This window comes from Calonectris borealis, chromosome 1, assembly GCF_964195595.1.
Source record: "Calonectris borealis chromosome 1, bCalBor7.hap1.2, whole genome shotgun sequence".
Taxonomy (NCBI): Eukaryota; Metazoa; Chordata; class Aves; order Procellariiformes; family Procellariidae; genus Calonectris; species Calonectris borealis.
Genome location: NC_134312.1, coordinates 25721227 through 25748629, shown reverse-complemented (window position 1 = coordinate 25748629; position 27403 = coordinate 25721227). Strand labels below are relative to the sequence as shown.

Below are 27403 nucleotides of genomic sequence, written 5' to 3'. Positions count from 1 at the left end.
TGCTCCGTTTCATGATATGGTGCTGTGGCCAACAGGTACTATACTTAGACAACCTATGTATTTCAATAAACACTTGGCAGCTAAGGTTAACAATAATACAATGAAAAATAATATAGGTTGGAATATGTGTAACCTTGGAGAAAAGCTCTTGAATACTATTTTCCATTCTTTCAGTCAAGCAGTTTCCATACACGGAGCTAAAATTCTTATAAGCTATTGAACTTCCACAGAAATGAAATGAATTTTACAGGAAGAGTTAAAAATGATTTCTCGTATTTATAATAAAAAAATCAAATTTTGGGATAACTTGAATCATTGATTAAAAATAGCATTTGTATCTCCAAAATAATAAAAAAACCCAGTGGGTCATTTTCTCATTGTTTTAAAATAGAATATGAGTAAACATATAAAATGTAGCACAAATATATTTTTTTCTTTATGATGCCTTAAAATGTAGGAGAAATTACTTGTTCACAAAATAAGGTGCAATTCAATGTTTTTAAAATAGCATCTAATCAATTTTTTTTTGTTATTTCCTTAATTCCATTATTAAAATCCCTTTCACACAAAACTGGCCTAGGAGATCACTTAACTATTATAAAAAAAAAAAGAAAATTAGCTCTTCAAAGATGAATAAAAGCAACATAACACAGCTACCTCAAATTTTGTTCTCCACTCAAATAATGATACAATAATACACCGAGTGAAAATAACACTCTGATTTATTGTGTGTATCTCACCCCATTCACACTAAGCCTACAATACCTTTATAGACATAACTAGTCTGAAAGTAGTTTACATGAAGGCTTAGAAGAAGTATTAACTACAATTTTATTTAAGCAGTATAGATTAAACATGAAATACTTAATACATATTATGCTGCTTGTACATCATTGATTTAAAACTGAGCAATTTGTGATACTGAATGGTTAAAGGATCGCCAGAATAAGGACTGACATGGTGCAAGGATAGAGGCAAACTGCTCAACTTCCAAGAAACGGAGCACCAGGATATATATCATAAATGTGGGCCCTGTCACTTTTATTTTGAGAATTATATTAATTAGAAATACATTTCTAAGGTGTGGGCATATTGAAAAATCTTATGCACACAACAGGTAAAAAACTTAAGGTCTTACTGTCATTTCTGAGGGCGTTATTCAGCAGCTGAAAAAGAGGGAAGCTGTCCCAGGAGTCCTGTGGCTGTGCCTCAAGTGCTGAATCCATATCAACAGAATAAAGAGACAAAAACTTCTCTGCGTGCTCAGCCAATAATTCTGGCCACCAAGCGAATGCCTGCAAAAATACAATTACTAAACACGAGTCATAAAGCAAAGAGGTGTGTTGTAACTATGGCAAAATACATTTGGCTATGTCACTTCATGTCCTATCTCATTTGGGGAGGATGAACAGGCCAAGTGAAAAATGTGAAAATATTTTATAAAACCTTGCATCAAAAATGTAAGAAATCAAATAGATTATGCTAGGAAAGATGATATAATCAGAAAAAAAAAGTAACACAAAAAATCAAAAAAGGAGTATAAATCCCTGCAACTCTTTTTGCCAGAGAGCAAAGAAAAGAATGAAGGCTTCAGGCTTGAAAAATTACTGTACATGCTTCTTTTTGATTTCATTCAATTCTAAGGCTATAAGTAATCAGATTAATTTATTTTTCAAATAAATTCTTGTGAACCCATTTTGGACTCATTTGTTAATCAGAGGGGATGGCTTTAGTGTGAAATCTTATTCCTTGAAGCCTAAGGGTTTTTTTAATAGATACAGAGCACTTTGTAATTCCTGTTTTTGCCTTAAAGATGTCAGCTTCTTCTGAGAAAGGCATCCAGTCTTCCTTCCACAAATGCTATAAATACAACTTCAGAAATTCACTAATGTCTATATTAATTTTCAGTAACAACATCATGTTGGAATACACAGTTTTCTTCGGTAAAAATTTAGATTCTTAGGTAATCTTAGCTTAAAAGAAGAGAAGAAATCTGTGAAAAATAGTGTGTCAGCAAGTAAAGCCAGCTCCATATTATAGAATGCTTCACATATAACTCTTGTACCTTTCTACTGACACTTAAATCTATGCTTTGAAAGGTCAGTATTGAAGCTGAGTATTGGATCAGAGGGAGCTGGAGTTAAAGATGAAGGTGAAGTGAACTTATGAAATGGGACGAATATCACATACTGCTGAGAGTGTTTTGCTCAGAGTTCATGAAGATATCTGACAGTGAGAAATACCTACACATACTAGATAAGAAAATGTCTTTGCTTTCAAACTTACGCCCCTCATTTTGAATATCTTGTTTTGAATATTTTTGAATTACCAGCATGGGACATATGTAGCTTGATCTATACAAGTGCTGAGTTCCCACAACTTCAAATAAAGTCATAGAAATCCACACTTGCATTTCTGAAACGCAGGTCCTAGGTAATGCAGAATTATGTACTCAGGCCTGAAAGGCATCAAATAAAAGACAACTTCTGAAAAGTGGTCTACAAATATGTTTTTGCATCCTGGCCTTTCTGATGACTGCCTGTAATTCTTTTTGACATGGGGCAAATGGAGAAAAGATGAATTGGCAAGAGGTTTTAAAGAAATGCTGAGCATCCTCTGCTATTACTGAAAAGTACTTTGTGTGTTGCAGTGTCAGGATTGAAGGATGCTGATTGGCACCATAGTGAAAAGGACAGATGACGCTTCAAAAATTTCGGCAAGAGTTTGAAATGGAGTCTTATTGCTCAAACTTGAATAAGTTTCTCATTAGTAAATCCTGTTTAAATGGGAGTTCATTAAAGGAACAGACTCCTTACCCTAGAAAATAACTAAATGCAAAGAAATAAAGAAAGAAGCGAAGAAATGTATAGATGTCCATTTTAGGCAAGCAAAACTTTTTTCAGAAAATATTGCCAAAAACTCAAAGCAAACAAAGCAAAACCAAAAACAGAAAACCAGCACATTTTCTTTCCATCTTCTTCCCCTTTGCAAATGACACTTTGAACCCAGACAGAAACTCTTCTGACCTTCTCAAGAACTACCCATCATTGCTTAGGCAGCAAGGAAGAAGAATAGAAAAACAAATACTACAGCTAAGATAGTGGTTCAGTCATTGTGGATAATATGAAAACAGGCTAAAGGCAATTAGCAATTGGTGACACACATTCTAAGAGAACAAAAACATTGATCGGATTAAAGGAAGACAGAAGTTCTTAGATTCTAGAAAGACAAAGAAATGTGGCAATACAACACCAGAAATCATCAGGACAATTTATGCTACACATTCAATGCACAGTTCCATGCTATAAACAGTGAAAAATAATGCTCAGTTCATCAGGAATCACATACCTCTCTTCCCTTTGGGAATCCCAGAAATTTGGAAGTGTTATGAATTAAAAAAAAAAAAATCTAGTATTAAAAAATGTGATATACTATTTTAGAGATTACTGATCCTTTTCGTCAACTGCACCATCAAACACTGAACATTTAATTAACATTACGATGTAAGTCACCGTACTTAATCTTCAGTTTTGAGTAGGGAATGTATAATTTTGTGATCTTGTTCTCAGATATATTTTAATATTGAAATTCTGCATGGTCTATAAATTTCAGTAAAATGGAACATTTATTACATGAAGGAAGGGGAAAATAATTTTAAAATTATCTTTATTCTTTTCAAGCTGTCTTAGATTAGATTGGAAACTTTTGCTGAACTGATTTTTCTGAAGGCATATGCAATATATTTACCCTTCTGAAAAATATATCACATCTCTGACTGCAGTAAGTAGTATGGAAAGTAATCTTTGAACAGAGATGTTTAATCATACATGTATCATTTGATATGTTTCTTCTGTGTTCTTTTCCACAGAAGTCTAATATTCTTACAGTAATGCAGGGCCTCAAAAGACAAAGACAACACTATATACATTTTATTAAGTAATCATTACAGAGTAACACAGTGGCAACAGTAGTGTAGAACAGGACCTCCAGGGAATTAATTTCAAATCATTGAAACAGCTGTTTCTTCAGTATAAGATAAAACATCTATAACAAGTTCACACATGACAGATGTAAGCTAAAAACTAGATTCCATAGTGTGATATAAAACCAGATGTTTTGAATGATCATATTTATAACTATATATACTAAATCATGTTTATCCCTACGCATATTTTCCTCAAAAATATTTATTGAGTTTTTTGATAACATTTTTAAAACAATTTCCTGAACCTTAGAAAACTATATTTATTAATTAAATGTTAATAATATATACAATTGTGTGTACCTGGTCAAGTTTATTTTTGTAATTCCTTGATATAAAAGGTGTTATAATTCTAAATATTCTAAATATTACCATTTCTGTATCATGAAGCAAAAGGCTTGAAAGTAAGAAACATGAAATTGTTCTATTTTATTTCTTCTATCTTATAATGTCATTTTAAAAAGTGCAAGTTTAAAAGCAGTACTTTTCCAATCAACAGAAAAGCAACGTGAACGCGATTATTACACCCATCATTATTTTTACATTAAAATCAAGATATATACAGCATGATGAAAGCTAGCATTCCATTATATTTTCTTTCTGTTTTGAATGAGAGGTGAAAAGTTGGAAGGAACTGTGTAAGGCTATGAATGTTTTCCATACCATTTCTCCACCTCCAGCACAAAGATGCTTTCTCTATTTTATGCTCTTTAATTTTAATTTCTAAACCTACAGTTCATTCAAGCGAATTCAAGTAGAGTTTTATTTCATTTCACTTTTCGTAAGCTTCAAGTCTCTTATTCCTCTGTAAATGTGAACTGCCTTAAACATATGTCAGAAAGTAAAGCTAAAATGTTTCTTGACAGAATTGCTTCGCATCAGGGGAGAAAAAAATCTAGGAACAAACCATTCTCTACAGCAAATGCAGGTACAGCCTCACCTCTGAATGATGTTCTTCATTTTGCTGCAATACTTCGATACAGAGTTCTGCAAGGTGAAGAACCTCTTCCAGTTTTCTAGCTGGTGTTGCTTGGTTCATGGTCTCTATACAAATATAAAATGCAAATCAAAATTGCTTTAGCTAGAAATAAGATTCAATAGTAAGAGAAAACAATGTCAGAAAGGAATGGGATTGGTGCCAAGTTACGATTTCTTGAAATATAAGCAATTTCACATGTTAAGGAGAATCCTTTAATACAAGTAAATGCAGCTGAATGTCCAGATCACTAGGAAGAGAAAATATTTAATTCACAAAAGAATCACCGATCATTATAAACATTATCCAATTTAATATGCGAGAACTAACAGGTGCATCAATATATTAGATGCTCAACTTCTGCAACAAGCAAGTTCTAATTCTCTTCAAGGTCAGATGTACAAAGACAGCAGACACTAGAGACCTTTTTTGTTATTGTACCATCAGTACAAAGCCGTTCTCGCTAGATGACTCATTACTGTCATCTGCAAGATTCATGCATTTTGCAGCAGTCAAAAATTCCAAATGTTTAATCTAAATAGGACACTACATGTTAGGCATATTTAAAAATAAGAAAAGTACAATAATCATTCAAATAACTAACTTTCTACCTGCTGTTCAGCAACAAGAGTATCTGCATTCTTTTCAGTACCATAGTGAAAAGTAGCACTATAAAATAAAGAAGTTATAACAGAATTGACACAAACCTACTACAATTCCACATAAAAGAAAACAAGGACAAATGTAAAAGTTACAAATGACGTGAAGATCACCCATTCTACAGAGGAGACTTCAAAAAGAAAGCAAACAACAAAGGTAAAACAAATGTAACTAAAACTCTTACAGGGCAATTAAACTCAGTTATTTTTCAATAAAAGAAAATTTGTAGGACTAGATTGCAGGAAGAGTCATGTGAGATAAGGGAAGAGACGAATTGAATTTTTTTACAATCATAGTTTAACCAATGAAAGTAATTTGTCCAATTACTTAATTTGTATCATTAGGAATAACTTCAGCATTAGCTGCCTGAGCTTGTTTACCTAACAAAGCTCTTATTCCTGAGCATAAACAATGGGATGGAAATTATGTTGTACAATATAATCATATATAAAGTATGATCACATTAACCAGGTTTGCAGAGGAGCTATGAAGCTGATAACACAAGGTGAGGGTCTCAGGAATCCTATTTTCTCATCTTCTGTGCATACTCATGGATCACATGAATAGCAAATCACATGAATACACATCTTCATATGCAGAAAATTTTGCTGACTTTTCTTTCCCACTTTATGCATTCATCATTACATAGACCATTAGCAGATTAATTAAAAAGCTTACATAATCTCCCTGGTGTCAGTAAGAATATCAAACTGCATGCACTAAGTATTTTTAACACTTAACATTTCTGGCAAGTCAAAACAACTTTTCAGACATCTTAAAGGCAGGTGACCCTGTCCAGCACTTGTCTTCAGCACTAACAGGCTGATGCATAGTACCTTGATGAAATATATAGCTTTAATGCAATTTTTGAACAAACATTGGATTAGAACATCCAGCAAACATCTACTTAAAGGTTACTACAAAACCACATTATCTTCATGCAAAAAACAAAGCAGGCAAATTAGTTACTGAAGCAACTACAGACAAATTTTCAAAGCTCATTAAAATAGACCACATGAGCAGACATGTTCAAATAATATGATTTCCAGAACCACAATCTAACTCAAGAGAGAGTTATTGTATGAACATGGACCAAGTACACCAGGACACAAAACTACATTCACAATGTCAAGATCATGGTTATTAATACTGTACTGAATTTGCAAATTTGATACTGTAGAACAATTATATGAATGTAACCACAACTATATTAATGTATTATGTCAAGTGAGATTAGAAAGGATTGGTCCAGCCCCTATTATTTTGGTTATAGTATAAACATTACTATTGGATTCAGACTTAAACAGTGGTTTCTATGCTTATCCTGGACTGAAACTGCTGTTTCCTCTAGTGGTCAGTGTCCTCCCCTCCCTGAAGTAGCAAGGGACACAGCAAGTACTATTCATACAGCTGATACATCACTATCAGTATCACTGATGTCAATGAGTCTGAGGAATAAACCAGTGATATTAATACAGAGTATGACTGGCACATCTGATTTCAGCATAAACAACTCATTTTATTACAAATTCAGCCTGATCTTCATAGACCTTACCACTAACCAAGTAAACAAAATAATTGCATGCATAACTGCATTCGTTCCTAATGAAACTAAATAAGCTGTAAACTATTAAAAAACCATATCCTAGAATTAATAAGAAAGTAATTCGAATAATTATATTGAATCTGATGTTGCATTTTCGCATTGGAGTAAGTTCACTTATTCCACACCTGGAATAAGCTCAAGATAGCCTAAAAATGGCTATTGAACAGACATCATTATCAGTAGGGAGAGCAGGAGAAAGACCATAGATTTACTAGCTAACTGTAAGATTATCCTGAACCACCACTGTGATGAGATCATGACAAAGAGAAACATGGTCTTGGGGGAGTATTAAATCCATTGAGCAAGGCACTGAGGAAATGCAGTTCTGGTCATCTCTGTTGAAGTGATGGATTTTGATCAGAAATGGCATTGAAAGGACAAGAATTCTGAATTTCCATCAGAAATGGCATTGAATGGAGAGTCTGGTTTTGTTTGTGTGTTTGTTTGTTTGTTTGTTTGAAAGGCATAATAAGCCTAATAAAATGAAGGATGAAAGAGCGGATCAGAAGTGCTCCCACAGTGGGAATGTCTGGGAAGGAGAAGACCTACTTATGATCAGGGATGATGCTGGCATAAAAATAAATCAGTCACGACAAATGATTTAAGCCAGAAATTGCAAGGATTTCAGTCATTATGGGACTAATGTTCAGGGATACTTTTTTCAATAGGATTAGTGTGTTTAGGAGGAAGAAGAGGATGAAAACTGTAAATTTCCCTTTGAGGTGAGTATGGCAAGTTTCTGAATGATGTTTCATGGCAGGAATGACTAAAAATGTGGGACAGATTAAGCTCAATGAATTCCAGTTTCAAGTTTCCATGAAATTCCCCATGCTATTCACTATTTATTAGTTTACTCCAAAACGATTTACTACTTGCTAAAAATATACAAATTACTTTTGATGCTTCATACAACTTTCGATAATACTTTAATTATTTTCCTATAAAATTTATTGATAAGGTGGCAGATAATTGCACTCACTCTGCATCCTTGGACAAATCTCTCTAATTTTGTTGCCTTTTACTTATTCACAGAATAAATCAATACATGTGATTTCATTTGGATAGCATATGCTTCCCTACATTTCGCTTAGGCTTCAGCTAAAGCTTCCATTTCCATCTGTAAGTTACACATCAGCTAGTCTTTTTTCTCTGTAACTAATGACCTTTCTCTTTCCAAAATCTAGCAAATATGTGTTCCAGATAACCACCCTTTACAGAGATGTATAAACAAGGGGCCATGAAGTAATTTGAGAGAAAAAGAACTAAATATTAACTTTGTTTTTGCCAAACAAGTAGTATATTTGAAATATGAGTACAAGTAAACCATTATCTGGAAGTTTTAAAACCTCCAAACATCTGAGCAAAATACTGTGCTTGTCTTTATAAGCGTAAAAAAATTACAGGAATGGAAATCAGTGCTGTCAGTTTTCATTAGATTCATGATGTCTTTCTCCCCACAATTACTAAGGGTTGTTAAGATGTGTTTACACTGCTCAAACTAACAAGTTGCAGCAGGAGTTGAATCAGTAAATATGCTGTTTGACATCTTTTAGAAAATAAACAGAAAAAGCCATCAATCATCTGTTTTCAGCTTCACATTTTGCCGAAATGAAAAAGCAAGCCAGGCTTTGCAAATAATGGATGCTTTCTCAAGTACGCAATATCAGTGAGTCACATAGGTACCAAGAAAACATCGTTAAATGAGCTAAGTTAACTAACTGACTAAAATGCCACTGAAATGAAAAGGTGACTGCTTCACGGACCGATAGAGCCTAGGGCCAGAAGGGACTGTCAGATCATCCAGTCTGACCTCCTGTGTCACACAGGTCGGAGAACTTCTCCCCGTTCCTCCTTTCTTGAGCCCATCAGTATGGCCAAAACCTAACATCAGTATGTCTAAAACCTAACTTAAGCTTGCTTTCCAGAAGAGAGTTTATCCCTGAAGATAAATGTACACTTCACCTCTATCTTTTTCTCCCCAGCATGTAAGCTGTTAAATGTGTGTATTTAATTTCTCCTTGGCATTTGCTGAGCACGGGAGTCTGCTGACTAAAGAGGTGATTCTCCTCCTGGGGTATGAGCACAGTGCAGCTGGGAGGTACCTGTCTCTGGCCTGCCAGTCTTCCCCGCCCATGGCACAGCATATATCCCTTACTGTTTTTCCCTGTCCAGTATTTCATCCTTCCTCCTTTTCTTCAAACAAGCATATCCAGACCAAGACACTCAGGAGAGCCAACCTGCCTCCAGGTCAGAGGATCTCCCACAGACCAGTGGCAGGGATATTGGAAAAACAGGCAAGTAGTCATGTGACACCTGAGAAGGGCTGCTCCCTTGGACCATCATGTCCCTCCACGGCCAAGGACTCTGAGAGAGACCCCAGGTTCACAGCCCTGGTGGGCCTACAGGTACCTCCTCATCCAGCCAACTAGATGGGACTGGAGATTTCTGCGGTGCTATTGCAGCTTAGGAATTGGTCAAGCTCATTTTATGCCAAACTGCAACAGAACATCCAGTTTGTATTTTGATCCTTCATGTAAGACAATTGGCATTTGTTTTAATTTTCATCAGAACTGTTGCACTGGTTGCTGGCAGTTGTACACAACTCAGCTGTTGTGCTACATAACATTAATGCTACCAGCATTCAAGCCTGGAGAAAGTGCAAGATGTCTACTAATGGAGGTGTCTGACCACCAACTAATTCGTTTCTATGTGTGTGCCAGAATTAGACCCACAGGAGGGGAGATGACGCGATGACTGCTGGCTCCAACTCCTTCCAGGATGCGCTGCACACACAGCAGTGCATGGCCTGAGCAAGTTTTGGAGTTTCTGAAGAAATATTGCCTGTTCAGATATTGTGCAGAGAGACCTAAATCTTATGTGCTTCCTTCCAAATCCAATTTTAGTGCATGGAGCCTACCAGCTCTCTTGCCAAGGATCTGACTGGTTCACTCCAAATAGGAGCCTGGGAGTGAACTCATATTGATGCAGAGGGGATGACAGGGAAGCCCTGCAGTAAAACAGGCCGTAATATATTTTGATAATATAGATACAACATAATTTGAGCTGTATGGAGCCAACTCTGCTCCAGTAGGGCCCATTAATTCAGACCTTTTGACATGTGAAATGAGCCAGATTGCTTCTAGACTTGTATCAAAAGCAGCAGAAACATCAATAAACTGGAGCTAATATGTTACTAGACCTGAACTGACTCTCCAGAGTTAATCCGCAACTGGGATAATCCACCCACAGATAATTTCGATTTGACTGTGTGGATTTTCTTGCAAATTCTCACAGAATTAATTCTGCATGAAAAAGTAAGGAGTGGACATCTGGGAGGACATCCCATATTCTCCCGATTAAAAAAAATTTCTAGCCTTATATAAATAATGGAATTTAGGTTTAATTATGAAGTTGAAACCAGTCTTTCCATAATTGCTCTCTAAGACTTCAATAGGATTTTAAATTCTAGGGACAAAAAAAAAAAAAAATTAATTACCATTATCACCTATTTACAGACAGATTACGAGATTTGTAGAAAGTTAGAGTTTACATCTCCTAGTCTATAACCTATCATTTTATAAAATGGGTCACACTACAATGTTTTCAGTTTTTAAAAATTTATCATAGTATTCAATGGAATTACCTTCATGGGACAATCACAGTTTTTTCTTTTTTTTAAAAAGGAAATCTTTAGGCTCATGTGAAGCTCGAAAAAAAATGAAACAACAAATTTGAAGAGGTAAAAGCAAAATAAAAAAGGCAGAGATGAAAAGAAATCTCAATTTTTAATTACTGACCAATGGGACCAAATTTATGATTCTTTGTATTCTAGTTTTGGCAACACAGATACTAGAAGTTGGTATTTTCTTCCTTTCCCTCACTTGTAATTTCTCTTCTAAAGGGGAAAGAACTAATGTTCTCAGCACTTTCTGTTCCTGTGGAATAAAACTCAGAGGTAACAAACATGGCAAACTGAAGAGCTTCATAATGAAGGGACTTGAAAAACTGACATCCTAGACTGAGAGAAAACTGGCACTTGAAAATGCAGACCTAGTAACAAGTGTTTTTAAAAAATCTAATAATGTTAAGGCTCTAAAATTTAGGGAGTTACTGAAAGATGACAATAGCAAATCTAATGCTGGCAGGTAAGGAGGAGGGAAAAGTGATGTTGACAATTATTAATTTTAAAACAAATTTTGAAGAAATGACTAATTGAGGACATAAAATGAACAGAAAACAGAATAAAATGTAACACAGATTTGCAAAGGTAGGTTGCACTAGACTTATGCAGTAGCTTTTCCTGATAGGATATTTTCTTGGAAAAGAAATTCAGTAAATCTCATCTATTCTGACTTTACTAAAGGTATTTGATACTGTATCTCTTGGGAAAACTACCAGTTAAGCTGAAGAAAATTAGGATTAAAGAAGAAACTATATGTGTTGAATAAAGAAGCTGCCTCAAGAGAAAGGCAATGGGTAGCATTGAGAAAGAGCAAAGAAAGGTTTCTTGAGGAATCCTTGAAGATCCATCTTAGGGCTGAGCTTCCTTAATATTTTCACCAATGACTTCAGAATAAATACTAGGCGTGCACTGATGACAATGTTGTAAAACACTGTTTATAGACAGCAGGGTCAAAATGCAGTAACAATAATTGGATAATTCCAAAGAATGAGAGAGAGAAACAAAATTTAATACTTTAAGAGGGAGGGCAATACATTTTGACACATGAATAGCAATAAACATTTGCTATAAACTGGGAACTCATCAGCTGGAAATGATCAAAATTCTGAAGACTGGGTTGAATTTACTTTTCACAGAATGGCTGTGTGCCCCAAGCATGATATAGACATGAAAAGACAAGTGTTCCTTGAGTATATTAGATTAAGCATTTCTGGTATAATAGTACTACTAGTACTGTGTAAGGCATCTCATGGGGATGACTGCACAGTTCTGGTCACCAGTGTTCAAAAAGGCAGAATTCAAAGTTTAACAGAGAAAGGCTCCTACGATAATACAAATGAAGAACAGGAGGCTAAAACTCCGAGAGGAGGTGATGAAAGCCTAGGTTGTATGAAACAATTGTCTAAAAACGCATCAGAGGGCGAGGAGGAACTGGAGATGATGAAATGCTAATGAAGGAGGGAACTACCCCTCCTTCATTAGGGATATAGGACAAGGTTAGCATGCTAAAAACTAGGAACTAATTTGACGGTAAGGTGATTCCTACACCTATAGAGCAAACAGGACTTCAAATGGCCTTCACATGGGTGAAGCGAGGGGAAGAAAAAGGGAAGAGCAGTGACAAAGACTGACTCAGCCCAGCTGTTAAGAGAGGATGTGGGTACCTTTACGAAGGAGGTATAAGGACGTGGACCTAACAATCCAGGGGTTCTTTTCCAGACCTCTGCTCCAAAATTGTTATCAGGGATATTTGCCCATATCCTCTTCTTTCCATTTAGTTGCACAACAGAGACCAAGAAGGTGCTATGCTGCTGTGCAACTCATTCAGTTTTGTTTGTTCAGTGAAATGAACATGCATGGAGAGCTTTAATCAAGTCCTCTCCAGGTACAATGACTCTCTCCACTTGCCTTCTCAATTTCAATAATGTTTGTAGTGTTCTTCTTTTTAAGTCAGGTAGATCCTTCTGAGCCTTGAGGGCATTTACATACTATCCTTCCTTTAGAAACTTGTATGGAATGAGTATGTTAACGATCGATGTCCTTTAAAAAACAGCAAACTGTTGAGTTGCTCCTGACCTTCTATTGTATGGAGTTAACAGTTATTCAGCCTTTGGCAGTCTGTCTGATAGAAAGAAATATTGGGATGACAACTGTGATTTGTCTTTGAGCAATTGCACACTACACAGTAACTATTTGCTCTGATTTTAACCGAATTTATTCTCATTCCTTTTATTAAAACTGATTGGCAGAAGGAGCCCAGTATATTCAGTTACTACAAACTTTTAAAAATAATAAGTTAAAAGACAACCACCTAATAATTGAAATATTTACAATCTGTCTATTGCCTCAGAAATTAATATCTATGGACAATGACAGATACTGCCCTGTTCGTTTCACAGCCATTTACCACTTTAATCCCTAACCCAGTCCCTTTTCTCCACAGCAAGGTAATGCCCTTGTGCTGAAAAATGTATTTACATGTAAGTTTCTATCACTTCTCTTAGGTAATGACAGCAGCATTAGCAGAGTCCATTACTCCTCAGCCATTTCAAATAGATTTAAATGGGGAAAACCATTCATTTCTGAGAAAGAATAAAGAAAGTATCTTATTACTCTGTGTGTGTGTTAATGGATGTGTCTAAAATATAAGTAAAAAATATGAATTCTGTATAAGGAGGGCCATCTTTTTTGAAGGAGAGAAAACAGGTGAGGGAGGCATGCAAATTTCTATAAGCTGTTCATTGGAAGCTATACAAAATGCATCTGAAGAATGCTATTTGCCTCTGGCCTCAGCATCTAGCCGGTCCAGTTATGTTCAATGTTATCTATAGAAAGAGTTAACTCTTTCGAATAAGACAGGAAAATATGCCATACACAAAATTATCTAAAAAGTACTTTCAGGTAGCAAAGTCTCAAAGGCAGCATATGCTGAAACGAAAATGGTTTATACTTAAAAAGAGATTTTCACATATTGATGCTGTGATCATCTCCTTGACAAATTATAAACCTGCTGCAAACTACAAGGGCATTATATGAGAGTTCTTAGACATAGTTCAAAATTATAATAGTAGGTTTACTGCTGTTCTCCCCGTAATGGCAATGATACTGACTGAACAGATTAGCTACTCCATGAGAATTTCAGCTGTACATGTTGTAAGGAATGACATGCTGAACCCTGTATAATTGTTATTGCGAATGTAATTTTTATTGAAAAAAGCTGTTCTATATTCATAATAGTACAACGACATGGGAGTGCTAAATAAAATGTCATCCTGACTGCAAACAAATCCTGTTGATGCAAGTGCTGCTTATACCACTGTGTCTGCCCTTAAGAAAGTAACCGTCTTCTGGGAAAGCATTCAGAGTCTTGTTCAATTGAGACTGTGAAAATGAGAGCACTTGGGGAATAGACCTGGGAACCTGGCAACCACACTGCTGAAAAAGGATTCTCTCAACAAAAAGAATTTGCATGTTCACCTCTGTATTACCTAACAAGGACACTCCCGCAATTCAAGATTCTGTATACAGTATCTAGTGCACGAGTTAAAGGGTAAATAATAGTTATCAAGAAATAGTTTTTCCTTGTTTTCCATGACAATGCAATATATGGTATTAGGGCTAAGCATACTGTACATCAAGTTCATGATGAAATCTGTAGGAGTTTAGCTAGCTGCACCAACAGGAACAGGATTTGGCCCTGTTAGCCAGGCTAAAATATAATTTTATTGGGATTCCTTTCAGCTGCTTCATCTTTTGCATCAGAGAAATGGGTTAAATGGGACACAAAATTCTGGCGGAACACAGTCTATTTACTCCTTTCAATAAAAGTAATTTTTCTGAGTTGTCTGATTAATTTTCAGCTGCATTTTTAGTCAGAAGCAGAATTTAATTAACCAATTAAATTATAAACACAGTCTATAAACCTCTAGCTTCACCTAACTCACACAGTGAATTTCCATTTACTCACTTTATGAGATAGGCTTTCCTTTCATCCATTCTCTAATACAGTTATTTGCCAGGTCACTTAAGGGACAGCTTTACTATCCTATCTTAAGAACATGGCAATAGTTTCTTTCAAAGTGTGCATAAACCTAATGTAAAATGACTGAAATCAGGTACAGGTTTTTTTTTTCTGTGCTTGTAACTGTATGTCATCTGTGGTTAATGGTCTATGTTTCTGACATAACGAGCCTGAGAAAAAATAATAGCAAGCATGTGGCACAAAGAAGATTTGTACTTGAGGTGAGGCACGTGTACAGCTGAGGTTTTAGAGCACAAAGGTCAAAGGACACAAACTCTAAAATTAGTTTTCTCATTTCACAAGTTAATTTTGACATTTTTCTAAATTTCTAATTTGAAGAGATATTTTCTTCGATACCTACAGGCGTAAAAATACTAAATGGAATATTTGTGCTATCTATCTTTAGGTACCTTACCTAGTAGGGAAACTTTCTTGGGGTACATATGTATTTGATGGTGTGAGATAGGTCCTTTCACAGAGAAATTGTTGAAGGAGCCTCCAAGCGCTCTGAATCACCTGCTTAACAAACCTCTCCTTGTTGATCAGAGCAGGTTGGGAGATTACCTGATCAATGTGAGCTTGTATCAACTCATTCTAACAGGCTGCGACATGAATGCCTATACTACCACTGCACTGTCTGCTCTCTTTTTTAACAATTCCAAACAGAGCTCTTCTACTTCCAGGGCATTTAAAGCTTTCACATGAAAACCAGTGAAAGTTTTGGGAACCAGTGGAATTTTTTGAATGTTGAGTTATGAACACTGACTTTAAAAAAAGTTTTTATAATTTGCTAGTATTTTTTGCTTGTTTACAGGCTAAGGAAGTCAGTAAGCTCCTCCAAAAATGAACCATCTTTCTCCCTTCAAGCCCTTCATTGGCAAGCAGCTCCATTTTGAAGTACTTTCATGCAACCTTTAAAATCATCACCCCAGTCTGTCTTTCCAGATCGAAAATTATTTCATCCTGAGAAAGTTACCAACTCAATGCCCCTTCCCATAACTGTGGTTAATATTTGTGGAAACCCCACAAAGCATCATGATCAGGCTTCCATTGGGTCTGTGTGTACTTTTTTAAAAAAGGTAAGATGAAGTAGTGCGTGCATCTATTTCAAAGTATATATATATGCACAATCTCTCATACTTCTATGCAGCCAATATCACTCAGCCACAAATACTACTTCAGCTATGCTCTTTTTATGATCACTCTGTTAAATATTTGGATATAAGCATTCAAAAAACCTCTCTGCACTATTGGAGAATATACAACATATCAGCTTCATGAAATTAGGAACACAAAGAACTACCATCCTCCCAAAACTCTGCTGTAATTAGAAAAATAAACATATCACTAAACAAAGCCATAACAGAGAAATGTAAAACCAGCTTTACGAAATTAGTTTTCCTATCAAGATCTTCATCAATAAATCCAGTAGTCCCATTAAAAAATGGAGACCATTTTTGCTGATGACTATGAAATTACATTTCTCTAAATAAACAAACTGATTTTGAATTGAACAGCCAAACTTTCCTGCATCACTTAGTTACACCTCTTTCACAGAAACTACAATTTGCATCATATTCCAAATTATAAAATTATCTAAATTGCTAATAAATATGTGCATCATAGTTAAGTATCAGTGTAAATGAAGAATGCATGGACTATACTATATCAATGTTAATTTAATGTTCACACCTGTTCTGGTCAATATCTTGGTATTATTGAAATCAACAAAAATAATAAAACAACAGACACAACATACTACATCTGTACTACATGCAGACATGCACACAAATAGTAATCACCTGAGTCCTTTTCTGCTGTTGCTAAATATAAAACAAACAAAAAAAGAGAGAAGAAAAACATCATTACAGAAATGTAACTATTTTAATTTCATTAGAGTAGACTAAATGCCAAATAAGGAGTTAAAATCTTCTTAAAATCTTAAGTATAGCACTGAGAGTCCTGACAGTCAGCTCATCCAAGTGATGGGTTTTGTCAGCTGAGAGACAAATGGTGTATGTGTTTAGGTAGTATATTTTTATTTACTAGTTCTATATAGTCTCTATTTCAGGCTCACTGGCTGAGTTTGCAACCATACTGTGCCTGGGAATTTAGAAACATAAGTAATAGTAAACAAATATAAGAATGTAAGAATATAAGAATATTATTTTTGTTAGAGCCCTCTTTGCATCTCTACTTTTTAGGTAGTTACTATTGGTCTATAGCTGATATTATCATGCAATAGCTGCATTTTGACTGACTGATATGATGTTGTTCACTGAAGAAATATTCAAAGGATAGGACAAAAATCCCAAAAATGTATGACAGCTACATTTGAGGACATCAGTAATGTTATAAAGATAATGACTATATGCTTTCTGTATGCAATTTGAGGAGTAAGCAATTAATGCAAACACTAACATGAATTACTTTCAAGAGATGAACGTAATTTCAGTGCACAGATACAATAATGCTCCCATAAACCTAAAGAAGCAGAATGGAACCTATTGCTGAAAACTATTACATTTATACTGGTAAAAATGTAGGATATTTGTAATGACCAGAGTATAGAAAGAGACCAACACAAGTCTCATTGCTACTGAAAACCAATGTGTGTAATTTTCTGATGTTATGATGCTGGAGCCCTTCACTTTTAAATAGTACTCCCTTCTCAGAAAAGTACTCAACTTAGTTCTTGTTGAAGTCCTAGACTTCTATATGCAATTAGCTATTGTGCTTTGGGTTTACAATTACATGAATGTAAAACTACTTACAGAAATCTAGTTGTGTTTCAATCAAAAGACAATAAATCCAAAAAAGAAATTTGCAAGTCAAAATATGCCATGGGATGGACGGCAGTTTTATGTGCTGTTCCAGCTTACTGCAGTGTTAACAGTGTGCATATTTTAAAGTGCAAAATTTGCCACTTGCAATGGAACTGCCACAATTCTCTAGGATATACTTAAAAATCCTGGGCAAATGTGTACTTACATCACTGTAAAAAACTTTTCCAATCCAATTTAGTGTCAGTGAGTTTAGGTATCTTTTGCATGCTTTTCTCATCTTTTAAAAATGTTTCTATTTTTATACCCATTATTTCAATGGGTTTGCTAAAAGACTGAAATATTGAACATTAAAAAATCCCCTTTATGAATACAGAAAGATAAAAACTAAGGAAATCAGTTATTTTTGCTTTTTCGTTTTCCAGAATAGATTTAATATTCATCCTTCTCTCTTTAACACAACATGATATCATAATTAATTATGATAAACTGGTTACTAAGATGGTTTCATGTTGTTACTCCCATGATATAATACTGGTTGCTATAGTGATGAGATGGGTTTTTTTGTTAATCACTTGTGAGATTGGTTAACTCATGTTTTTCAGAGAATTTGAGCAGAAATGGAAAAAGGAAAAAAAGTTGGCTTTATAATATTGCTAAACATATGAGGCTTCTTCATTTTGTTGCTATGATAACTCTATTTCTTCTAGTGTATTGCTAGAAATACATGCTATGGGAAAACATACTATGCATAAAAATCATTTTTTAAAGCAGAATTAATCTTCATTTATTTTCCTGTTAATTGACTCTACCTCCAAAAGAACAGTTATACAGATGCACACACACTGTTTTCTATTCCTGAATATATCTCTACAGCTATATCTCAAGCTTTCTGCACTTTATGGAGAATAACAGATGTGTCTTGACAAGGCATTTGACTATTATGACTTCCTTTTTGTTCTACATAAGGTTTACAAGCACTGTGTATCCCAGCCAATTTTTTTGAGCAAAATATTAGTTAATTTCATGGCATACATTCTAGAACATACATAAATTCCACAAAAAATGCTGTTTACCATCAGATCTAGTATTTTGTCCTGTTAGTTCATTCAGGAAATCAGGATGTAATTAAGGTTTGAATCATCAGATTATTATTATACATCTGACAACACAACAGCAAAAAGAAATAACACTTATCTATCTGTCTGCCTTATCAGAAAGGCATCTATACTGAGAGTTTTCAAGTTTCAAGGTACAGTTACTGCTGATAAGGAAAGAATTTCCTGTCAGTAATTTAATTACTAGAAATAGTTAGGGAAATAAAAAATAACCCATAAACAACCTTTTAGATTTATGGAGAACTCAAAAGTAAGAACAAAGGGCAACTTAAATTAAGAAGTCCTAGTCTTCCATTCAAACAGGGTCCCAGGAGGCATATTAAAGCAATGAATAGGAAAAAGCTCCATAGTTCACCAGCTGAGATTTTAATGAGACATTTCCCCTTGCTGTGGTAGGGGTTTGTTGAGGAAAGGGAAAAGGCTGCTCACAGAATATTCAGTTAATAGGCATTGTTGGCTTTTACAGCCACTTTGGCTGTTGATTGCTGTACTAACCTTCTATTTTGGCATATTCTGTAAGTCGAGTGTAATTGATCAAGGCAGCCTTCTCTAGACATTTTCTAACCACTTTCTTCACCTCTTCTGCTGGTATGGGAGTGGCAATATCTTTCATTAAAACCTGTGTCAGAGACAATTATACCGCTTGGTTACACTCATTACCCAAAACCCAAGGGAAAAGGATAAAAGTATCCTAAAGTTACTACAGATCTGATAATGATTAAAGGCAGAAATCAAAAAGGAACTACTTCAGCCAGTGGAACTACATATTTGCCTTTGAAGGTTTCTGTTCAACCCTGGTTTGACTGCCTATATGGTATTTATATACAATACCCCTACTGTTTAGCATCTTCCAGCATGCCAGGCGGTTTTCAATTGGGTGACACCAAGACCAGTATAACAAGAGCATTCTGTGGATGGGCTGGATCATGGTGCCCACTAAAGATGTGGATGTGGAAATTTGCTTGCTTCTCACCTGTGGAAAAGCTTCCACTATTGCATAACCGTTGACTCTTCAACAGTGTAAAGGAGAAACTGTGAACACCACCATCAGAGCTAGCTAATACCGACTTGCTTTTCTTCCTTCATAAAGTTATTCAAATTCAGCATGCCCTTGCTATGAAAAACAGTCATCTATAGTAGCAGGGAAAACATTGAACTTCTGGTGGAATATTTTATTATCAGCAAGTAGAAGAACAGATCATACAAAGCTTTTCAAAACCTGCCAGTTTTTAAAGCCTATTCATTTTTAAAATATAGGACTTTGATAAAATGGATGACCTGTTGCAAGCGAGGTAAACTGAGAATATATACCTCTTTATATGAATGCAACATTATATACTCTGGATTACTGAAAAAAAAAGGAATAAATATTGTTAATAATTCATTTGCATTTTTACTTTAATCCTATGCTCCATTAACTTTCAACAGGTAGGTGTAAACAAAACTCAATATGTTTTTACCACATTTTAAAGTAAATAATAAAATTTCAGATAACTCACAACCTTTTAAAAATGCTTCTCCAATGGATGCCCAGACAAGCTTACAAAACATATCTAAAAATTACTGTTAAAGGGAGAGAGATATGGTCTGGGGAAGGATATGCTAGAAAAGAAACAGGTTCGGCAACAGAGAAGCTATTAGGAAGACATTGTTGCAGAGCAGACTTCTTCCATTACTTACACACACATATATCTACCTTTGTTAATTTGCTTCTTTCTAATGAAAAACTTCTGGGTTACCAAGAAGTAAAAATACAGTATTCAAAAATTTTTATTCTAGATCTGTTTTTTTTTTTTCCCAAATATTTCTAAGACAGGTAAAATAAAATGTTTCTAACCCATTCTGCATCCACAAGTATATGCACGCACATTTATTCCCAGTCAACAGTGACAATGGTGTTGCTTGAGCACCAGATAGAGTACCATTATCATTTGTAACAGCAGGAATAGTGAGAGGAAATGGCTGTTTCACATAACACAAAGGAATCTACATAGCACTAAAATCACTGAGATTGTAAATGAAAGAAAACACATATACCCAGACTCTCTATGTGTTTTTGAACATGGCAGAGGTTTTCTAAGACAGAATCTCTATCCACGGAGTATTCTGCAGTGTAGAACAACTGACACTCCCCGGGACCAGACTTCTCAGGTTTTGGCAAAGCTACACAGACTGGGATGTAAGCTTTTTTTGAATTCATACCTTCATTGGGCGCCTGCTGATACAATTCCTCTGGAATCTCTGCTGGAATTTAAAGTTCTCTTTCCTCAGAGATGACTGAGATGATTTTACCATTATGAGGTCTTCTCCCTTCCAGTCAATACAAGAGGGTTTGCTGGGCAGGAGTTTACATTTATAGCTGCCCATGTCAGTTTTGCTGCATATAGCTTTTTCTTCTTAAATTGACTCAGATTATGCATTTATGGAAGATTATTTGGATTACATAGAAGCTTTTTAATGTTACATATCAGTATAGACAACATCAGCAGCGTAGAAGCCACAGAAAGCAGGGAAGGCGGTGTGTGGAGTAGACTTCTATTACTTTAGAGGTAATGCTGGGTAATCGTTAAATTATAAAGAAACAGAGTGTCACTGCAGTGGCTTGAAGTGAAAGTCCAATAAATAAGTCCTGCAGAAAACAGCTGTTTGCCTGTGTGGAAGATGCTGAGAAAAAAACCTCCCAGTGAACAATTAAAACCAGCATAAGAAGAGAAGACATAAGTCTGCTTTCAGTAGCCTGAATGCAAAAGAGAAACGCAGGCTTAGTACTCAAGCAGAATTTAAAATATGTTCTCAGACTTACCCTTTCAAGTAATGAAAGTGTGGCTTTTAAAGCTCCTTCAGGCCGTCCAAAAGGGAAACAGTATCTTAAAAATTAAAAAAAAATGAAAAAGAAAAAAGAGGAAGAGAAAATTATCAGAATTATAATACCTAAGTACAGAATTTACTTTGAGATGTAAATGTACACAACTTGCATTAAATTACGTTAGCAGAAGACTCCCATACATGAAATACCAATGAAAGCAGAAGGCCTCTTCAGTAGTCTACCAAGAAGTGTATACATAGTACAGCAGTATCAGCCCACCAGCAGCTCAGGCCTAAATACAGAAAAAATACAAAAGGCAAAAAGCCTCACTTCCACTTTCTCAACTATGAAGGATATTTAATGGTCTCTGATGAGCTTAATTGTCACCTTCCTGGAAAGAGGTACTATTTCTCATGTAGCCATGACAGCTACTGGAGCTGTGAAGTAGCAGTCTGTATATTATGTCTTGTTTTAATATTGGATTAAGAGAAGGATAAAATGTCAGATATTTAAGTTTCTAGAGATATAGGGGAATAAAAATGCCTGCAGATATTCCATAATTTTTCCTATTATATTATAAATAGCTTGGAAAAGCATTTTATGTTATCTTAAATTTTATCAGCTACAACTTAACCATACCCACTTCTGCCTCGATACTTCTCGATACTTCTAAAATGATGTAAATTAAAAAGTGATCCCATTCATAGCTTTGTTTTTCATTTTTGTCTGCTGAATGATCCAATATATCAGCTCAATGAGACTACAATGCTCAGGCAACTGTAACCTCTCTTAATCCTGTCTATAAAATCTTGCTGGGATATCCCCAATTGGAAAAAGGATTTTTTACTTTGCTGTGATTATGTTTCTCTTATTATTACTCACTGAGAACGGTAGCCTCATATTCTAATGTTTTCCAATAGTAAAATCTTTTCTAATGATAAAAGGATTCAGACCAGTGAATTTTAGATATACATTTTGGTCAACCAAAATAAAGCCCTGTAAATGAGGTCAGAAAAGGATTTCCTGCAGCAAGAATTCCAGCATTTGCTTTGCCTCATTTTGTTTCTTTCTTACTGTAGTGCTAACAATTTTTGGGGACAGGTTAGCAAATTAGCAAAGCAGATCTAATGACCTTTAGGCATTAAGTCATCTTAAAACAGAACACATCTTTAGGTGTTTTGTCTCCTCCTCCCTTTTCAGTATTTTTCCACAATCCTTGACTTGTCTTTCCCACTGTTTATTTCTATCAACCTATCAATGAGTGAATAAATGTCACTCATTTCTTGATTATACTTAATATTTCAAATCAGAGACTTCCTTCCAGGTATGTTCTGCAATGTAAATAATATAACAAGCTTCGAAAACCCAATCAGTTTTAAGTTCATGATGCAGACAGAAGTCCCACGGTAGAAGAGGGGTTACTCAGTTTATGGCAGAGACAATATGTATGAGTACAACATGGGCAGCAAGCTTATGTGTGCAACTGGTGCAAGGAGCTTCTGACAGAGAAGAGTTGTTTTCTTGAGATAAGCAGCTTAAAGAAAAGAAAATTTTCACAGTAGAGGCCTAAAGGGACACACAGCAGTCCCGCCTCTGTGCTGCTGAGGAGGTAGGGAAGCAGCATCTTGCTGGCAAGGAGAAATTCAATCTCTTGGATAAAACCCCCATGGCAGCTGATTTCACACTGTCCAGCTATGGCAAAGATGCTCCCACAGCTGAGGGGATCTTTAAGGATAGGGAGACATAGATGGTGACAGTGGTCAACTCAATTATTACACATATGGACAATTGGGTCTGTGACATCCAAGATGACCAAGCAGTAAGTTAGTTGCTGGGTACAAGGGTACTGGACCTCAGGAGATGTTTATATAAGCTACCTAGGGGAGAAGAGAGAAGGAGCAGCACTCATGGTCTACATTAGTACCAGCAACACATGGACATGTAGAATCATAGAATCACAGAATCATTAAGGTTGGAAAAGACCTCTAAGATCATCGAGTCCAGCCATCAACTCAACACCACCATGCCTACTAAACGATGTCCTTAAGCGCCATATCTACACGTCTTTTAAATATTTCCAGGGATGGTGACTTAACCACTTCCCTGGGCAGCCTGTTCCAAGGCCTGACCACTCTTTCAGTACAGAAATTTTTCCTAATGTCCAATCTAAACCTCCCCCGGCGCAACTTGAGGCCATTTCCTCTCGTCCTATCGCTAGTTACTTGGCAGAAGAGACCAACACCCACCTCGCTACAACCTCCTTTCAGGTAGTTGTAGAGCGTGATGAGGTCTCCCCTCAGCCGCCTCCTCTTCTCCAGGCTAAACAACCCCAGTTCCCTCAGCCGCTCCTCATAAGACTTGTTCTCTAGACGCTTCACCACCTTCGTTGCCCTTCTCTGGACACGCTCCAGCACCTCAATGTCCTTCTTGTAGTGAGGGGCCCAAAACTGAACACAGGATTCGAGGTATGGCCTCACCAGTGCCGAGTACAGGGGCACAATCACCTCCCTACTCCTGCTGGCCACACTATTTCTGATACAGGCCAGGATGCCGTTGGCCTTCTTGGCCACCTGGGCACACTGCCGGCTCATGTTCAGCCGCCTGTCAACCAGCACCCCCAGGTCCTTTTCCTCTGGGCAGCTTTCCAGCCACTCTTCCCCAAGCCTGTAGCGTTGCCTGGGGTGGTTGTGGCCGAAGTGCAGGACCAGGCACTTGGCCTTGTTGAACCTCATACAGTTGGCCTCGGCCCATCGATCCAGCCTGTCCAGGTCCCTCTGCAGAGCCTTCCTACTCTCTAGCAGATCAACACTCCTGGCCAACTTGGTGTCGTCTGCAAACTTACTGAGGGAGCTCTCGATCCCCTCATCCAGATCATTGATAAAGATATTGAACAGGACCGGCCCCAAATCTGAGCCCTGGGGAACACCGCTCGTGACCGGCCGCCAACTGGGTTTAACTCCATTCACCACAACTCTCTGGGCTCGGCCGTCCAGACAGTTTTTTACCCAGCGAAGAGTGCACCTGTCTAAGCCGTGAGCCGCCAGCTTCTCTAGGAGAATGCCGTGGGAGACAGTGTCAAAGGCTTTACTGAAGTCCAGGTAGACCACATCCACAGCCTTTCCCTCATCCACGAGGCGGGTCACCTGGTCATAGAAGGAGATCAGGTTGGTCATGCAGGACCTGCCTTCCATGAACCCGTGCTGGCTGGGCCTGATCCCATGGTTGTCTCGGACATGGCTTGTGAACGCCCTCAAAACAAACCGCTCCATAATCTTCCCCGGCACCGAAGTCAGGCTGACCAGCCTGTAGTTCCCCAGATCCTCCTTCCGGCCCTTCCGGCCCGTAGATGGACGTCACATTGGCAAGCCTCCAGTTGTACGGGACCTCCCCAGTCAACCAGGAATGCTGGTAAATGATGGAGAGTGGCTTGGCAAACTCCTCTGCCGGCTCCCTCAGTACCCTCGGGTGGATCCCATCCGGCCCCATAGACTTGTGAGTGTCCAGGTGGTGTAGCAGGTTGCTAACTGCTTCCTCTTGGATTATGGGGGGTTTATCCTGCTCGCCATCCCTGTCTTCCAGCTCAGGGGGCTGAGTACCCTGAGGATAACTGCTCTGACTATTAAAGACTGTGGCAAAGAAGGCATTAAGTATCTCAGCCTTATCCTTGTCCTCGGTGGCAATGTTCTCCACCACATCCAATAAAGGATGGAGATTCTCCTTGGCTCTCTTTTTGTCATTAATATCCTTGTAAAAACATTTTTTGTTGTCTCTCACGACAGTGGCCAGGTTGAGTTCTAGCCGGGCTTTTGCCTTTCTGATTTCCTCTCTGCACGACCTAACGAGATCCCTGTACTCTTCTTGAGTTGCCTGACCCTTCTTCCAAAGGTGATAAACTCTCCTTTTTTTCCTGAGTGCCAGCCAGAGCTCCCCATTCAGCCAGGCCGGTCGTCTTCCCCGCCCGTTCTTCTTACGGCACATGGGGACAGCCCACTCCTGCGCCTTTAAGACTTCCTTCCTGAAGAACGTCCAGCCTTCCTGGACCCCTTTGCCCTTCAGGACTGCCTCCCAAGGGACCCTCTCGACCAGTGTCCTGAGCAGGCCAAAGTCGGCCCTCCGGAAGTCCATGGTAGCGGTTTTGCTGGTCCCCCTCCTTACTTCACCAAGTATTGAGTATTCTATCATTTCATGGTCGCTAAGCCCAAGACGGCCTCCGACCACCACATCTCCCACCAGTCCTTCTCTGTTTGTGAACAGCAGATCAAGCGAGGCACTCCCCCTGGTAGGCTCACTCACCAGCTGCGTCAGGAAGTTATCTTCCACACACTCCAGGAACCTCCTCGACTGTTTCCTCTCTGCCCTGTTGTATTTCTAGCAGACATCCGGAAAGTTGAAGTCCCCCACGAGAACAAGGGCTAGCGACTGGGAGACTTCTGCCAGCCTCTTGTAGAATATTTCGTCTGCCTCCTCATCCTGGCTAGGTGGTCTATAACAGACTCCCAGCAGGATATCTGCCTTGTTGGCCTTCCCCCTCATCCTTACCCACAAGCACTCGACCTTATCATCACTACCATCGAGCTCTAGACAGTCGAAGCACTCCCTAACATACAAGGCTACCCCACCGCCTCTCCTTCCTCGCCTGTCCCTTCTGAAGAGCTCACAGCCATCCATTGCAGCACTCCAATCGTGAGACTCATCCCACCACGTTTCCGTGATGGCGACTAAGTCATAGCGACCCCGCTGCACAATGGCTTCCAGCTCCTCCTGTTTGCCGCCCATGCTGTGTGCATGGAGTGTAGGAGGAGCACTCCAGTGATTAAATTCACACAGCCAGGCAAGAGATTAAAGTCCAAGACCCTCACGGCAGCTTTCTCTGAAATATTGGCTCTTCCACATTTGATGCCTGAGAGGCAGGCAGAGATCTGGAGTCTCGGTGGGTAGGTAAGATGAAAGAGAGGAAAGGTTTAAGTACCTTAATAACTGGGAAAAACTTTAGATGAAGGCCACCAGCACAGGATGGCCAGACTGCATCTTAATGATAATGGAGCCAGGCTGATAGCAATGAAAATTAAAATTAAAAAGGCCATAGGGGAGTATTAAAACTGGAAGCTGCGGGTTAGCTGACAGGCATGGGAGAGCATCTTTTTCAGATGTGTGTGACCTAGTGACCTAGGTGGACGTAGCAAATGTTCAGTGCATCTCTGAAAAGGCAGGAAGAGAAATACAGTCTGCAGTTAAACTGTTCACTATGGCAGCTGACCAGTGCACGCAATGCTATGCAATGGAGTGAGAGCAAAGCTTAGAAAAATTCCAACATATTACAGAAAAAAAAAAAGTGCTGATGATCCTTGAAAGTCTGTACCACTGACCCCCTAATTAGGATGATGACAGATTAGGAAATGTTAAGTGAGATTAGAGGAGCTGCAAATTGATGACAAATAGTAATAGTAAGAGATTTCAACTATATACATGTACACTTGATCAATGTCTCATTAGGATGAGATACGATGATAATATTTTGGGACATAGTTTTGATTTGCTTCCTTGGACAGCTAATTCAGGACCCACAAGAAAAGATGCTATTCTGGATTTGGTCTCAAATGTGAACAGGACATAGTTTGAGAGGTGCAGAGTAGGAGAGGTGCTCTGTAGTAGTGATCATAAAACAGTAACATTTAATAATGTAGCAGAAGAGTACAGGCCAAAAAAATTCAGTACATGTACATTCAGTACATGTATATTCAATTTCAAGAATGGGAACTATGAAAAAAT

General features: G+C 37.5%; 1 protein-coding gene across 1 annotated transcript in view; it reads right to left on the bottom strand.

Annotated features, from left to right (window-relative positions):
• CADPS2 (calcium dependent secretion activator 2) overlaps positions 1 to 27403 on the bottom strand; it is a 331334-nt gene that overhangs the window by 63282 nt on the left and 240649 nt on the right. The window contains exons 15-19 of the mRNA XM_075146854.1: positions 21632 to 21695; positions 19324 to 19447; positions 4923 to 5026; positions 3349 to 3357; positions 1139 to 1295 (exon numbers count right to left, since the gene is read on the bottom strand). Coding sequence (XP_075002955.1) covers positions 1139 to 1295; positions 3349 to 3357; positions 4923 to 5026; positions 19324 to 19447; positions 21632 to 21695 — 458 coding nt within the window. The remainder of the gene's footprint in view (positions 1 to 1138; positions 1296 to 3348; positions 3358 to 4922; positions 5027 to 19323; positions 19448 to 21631; positions 21696 to 27403) is intronic.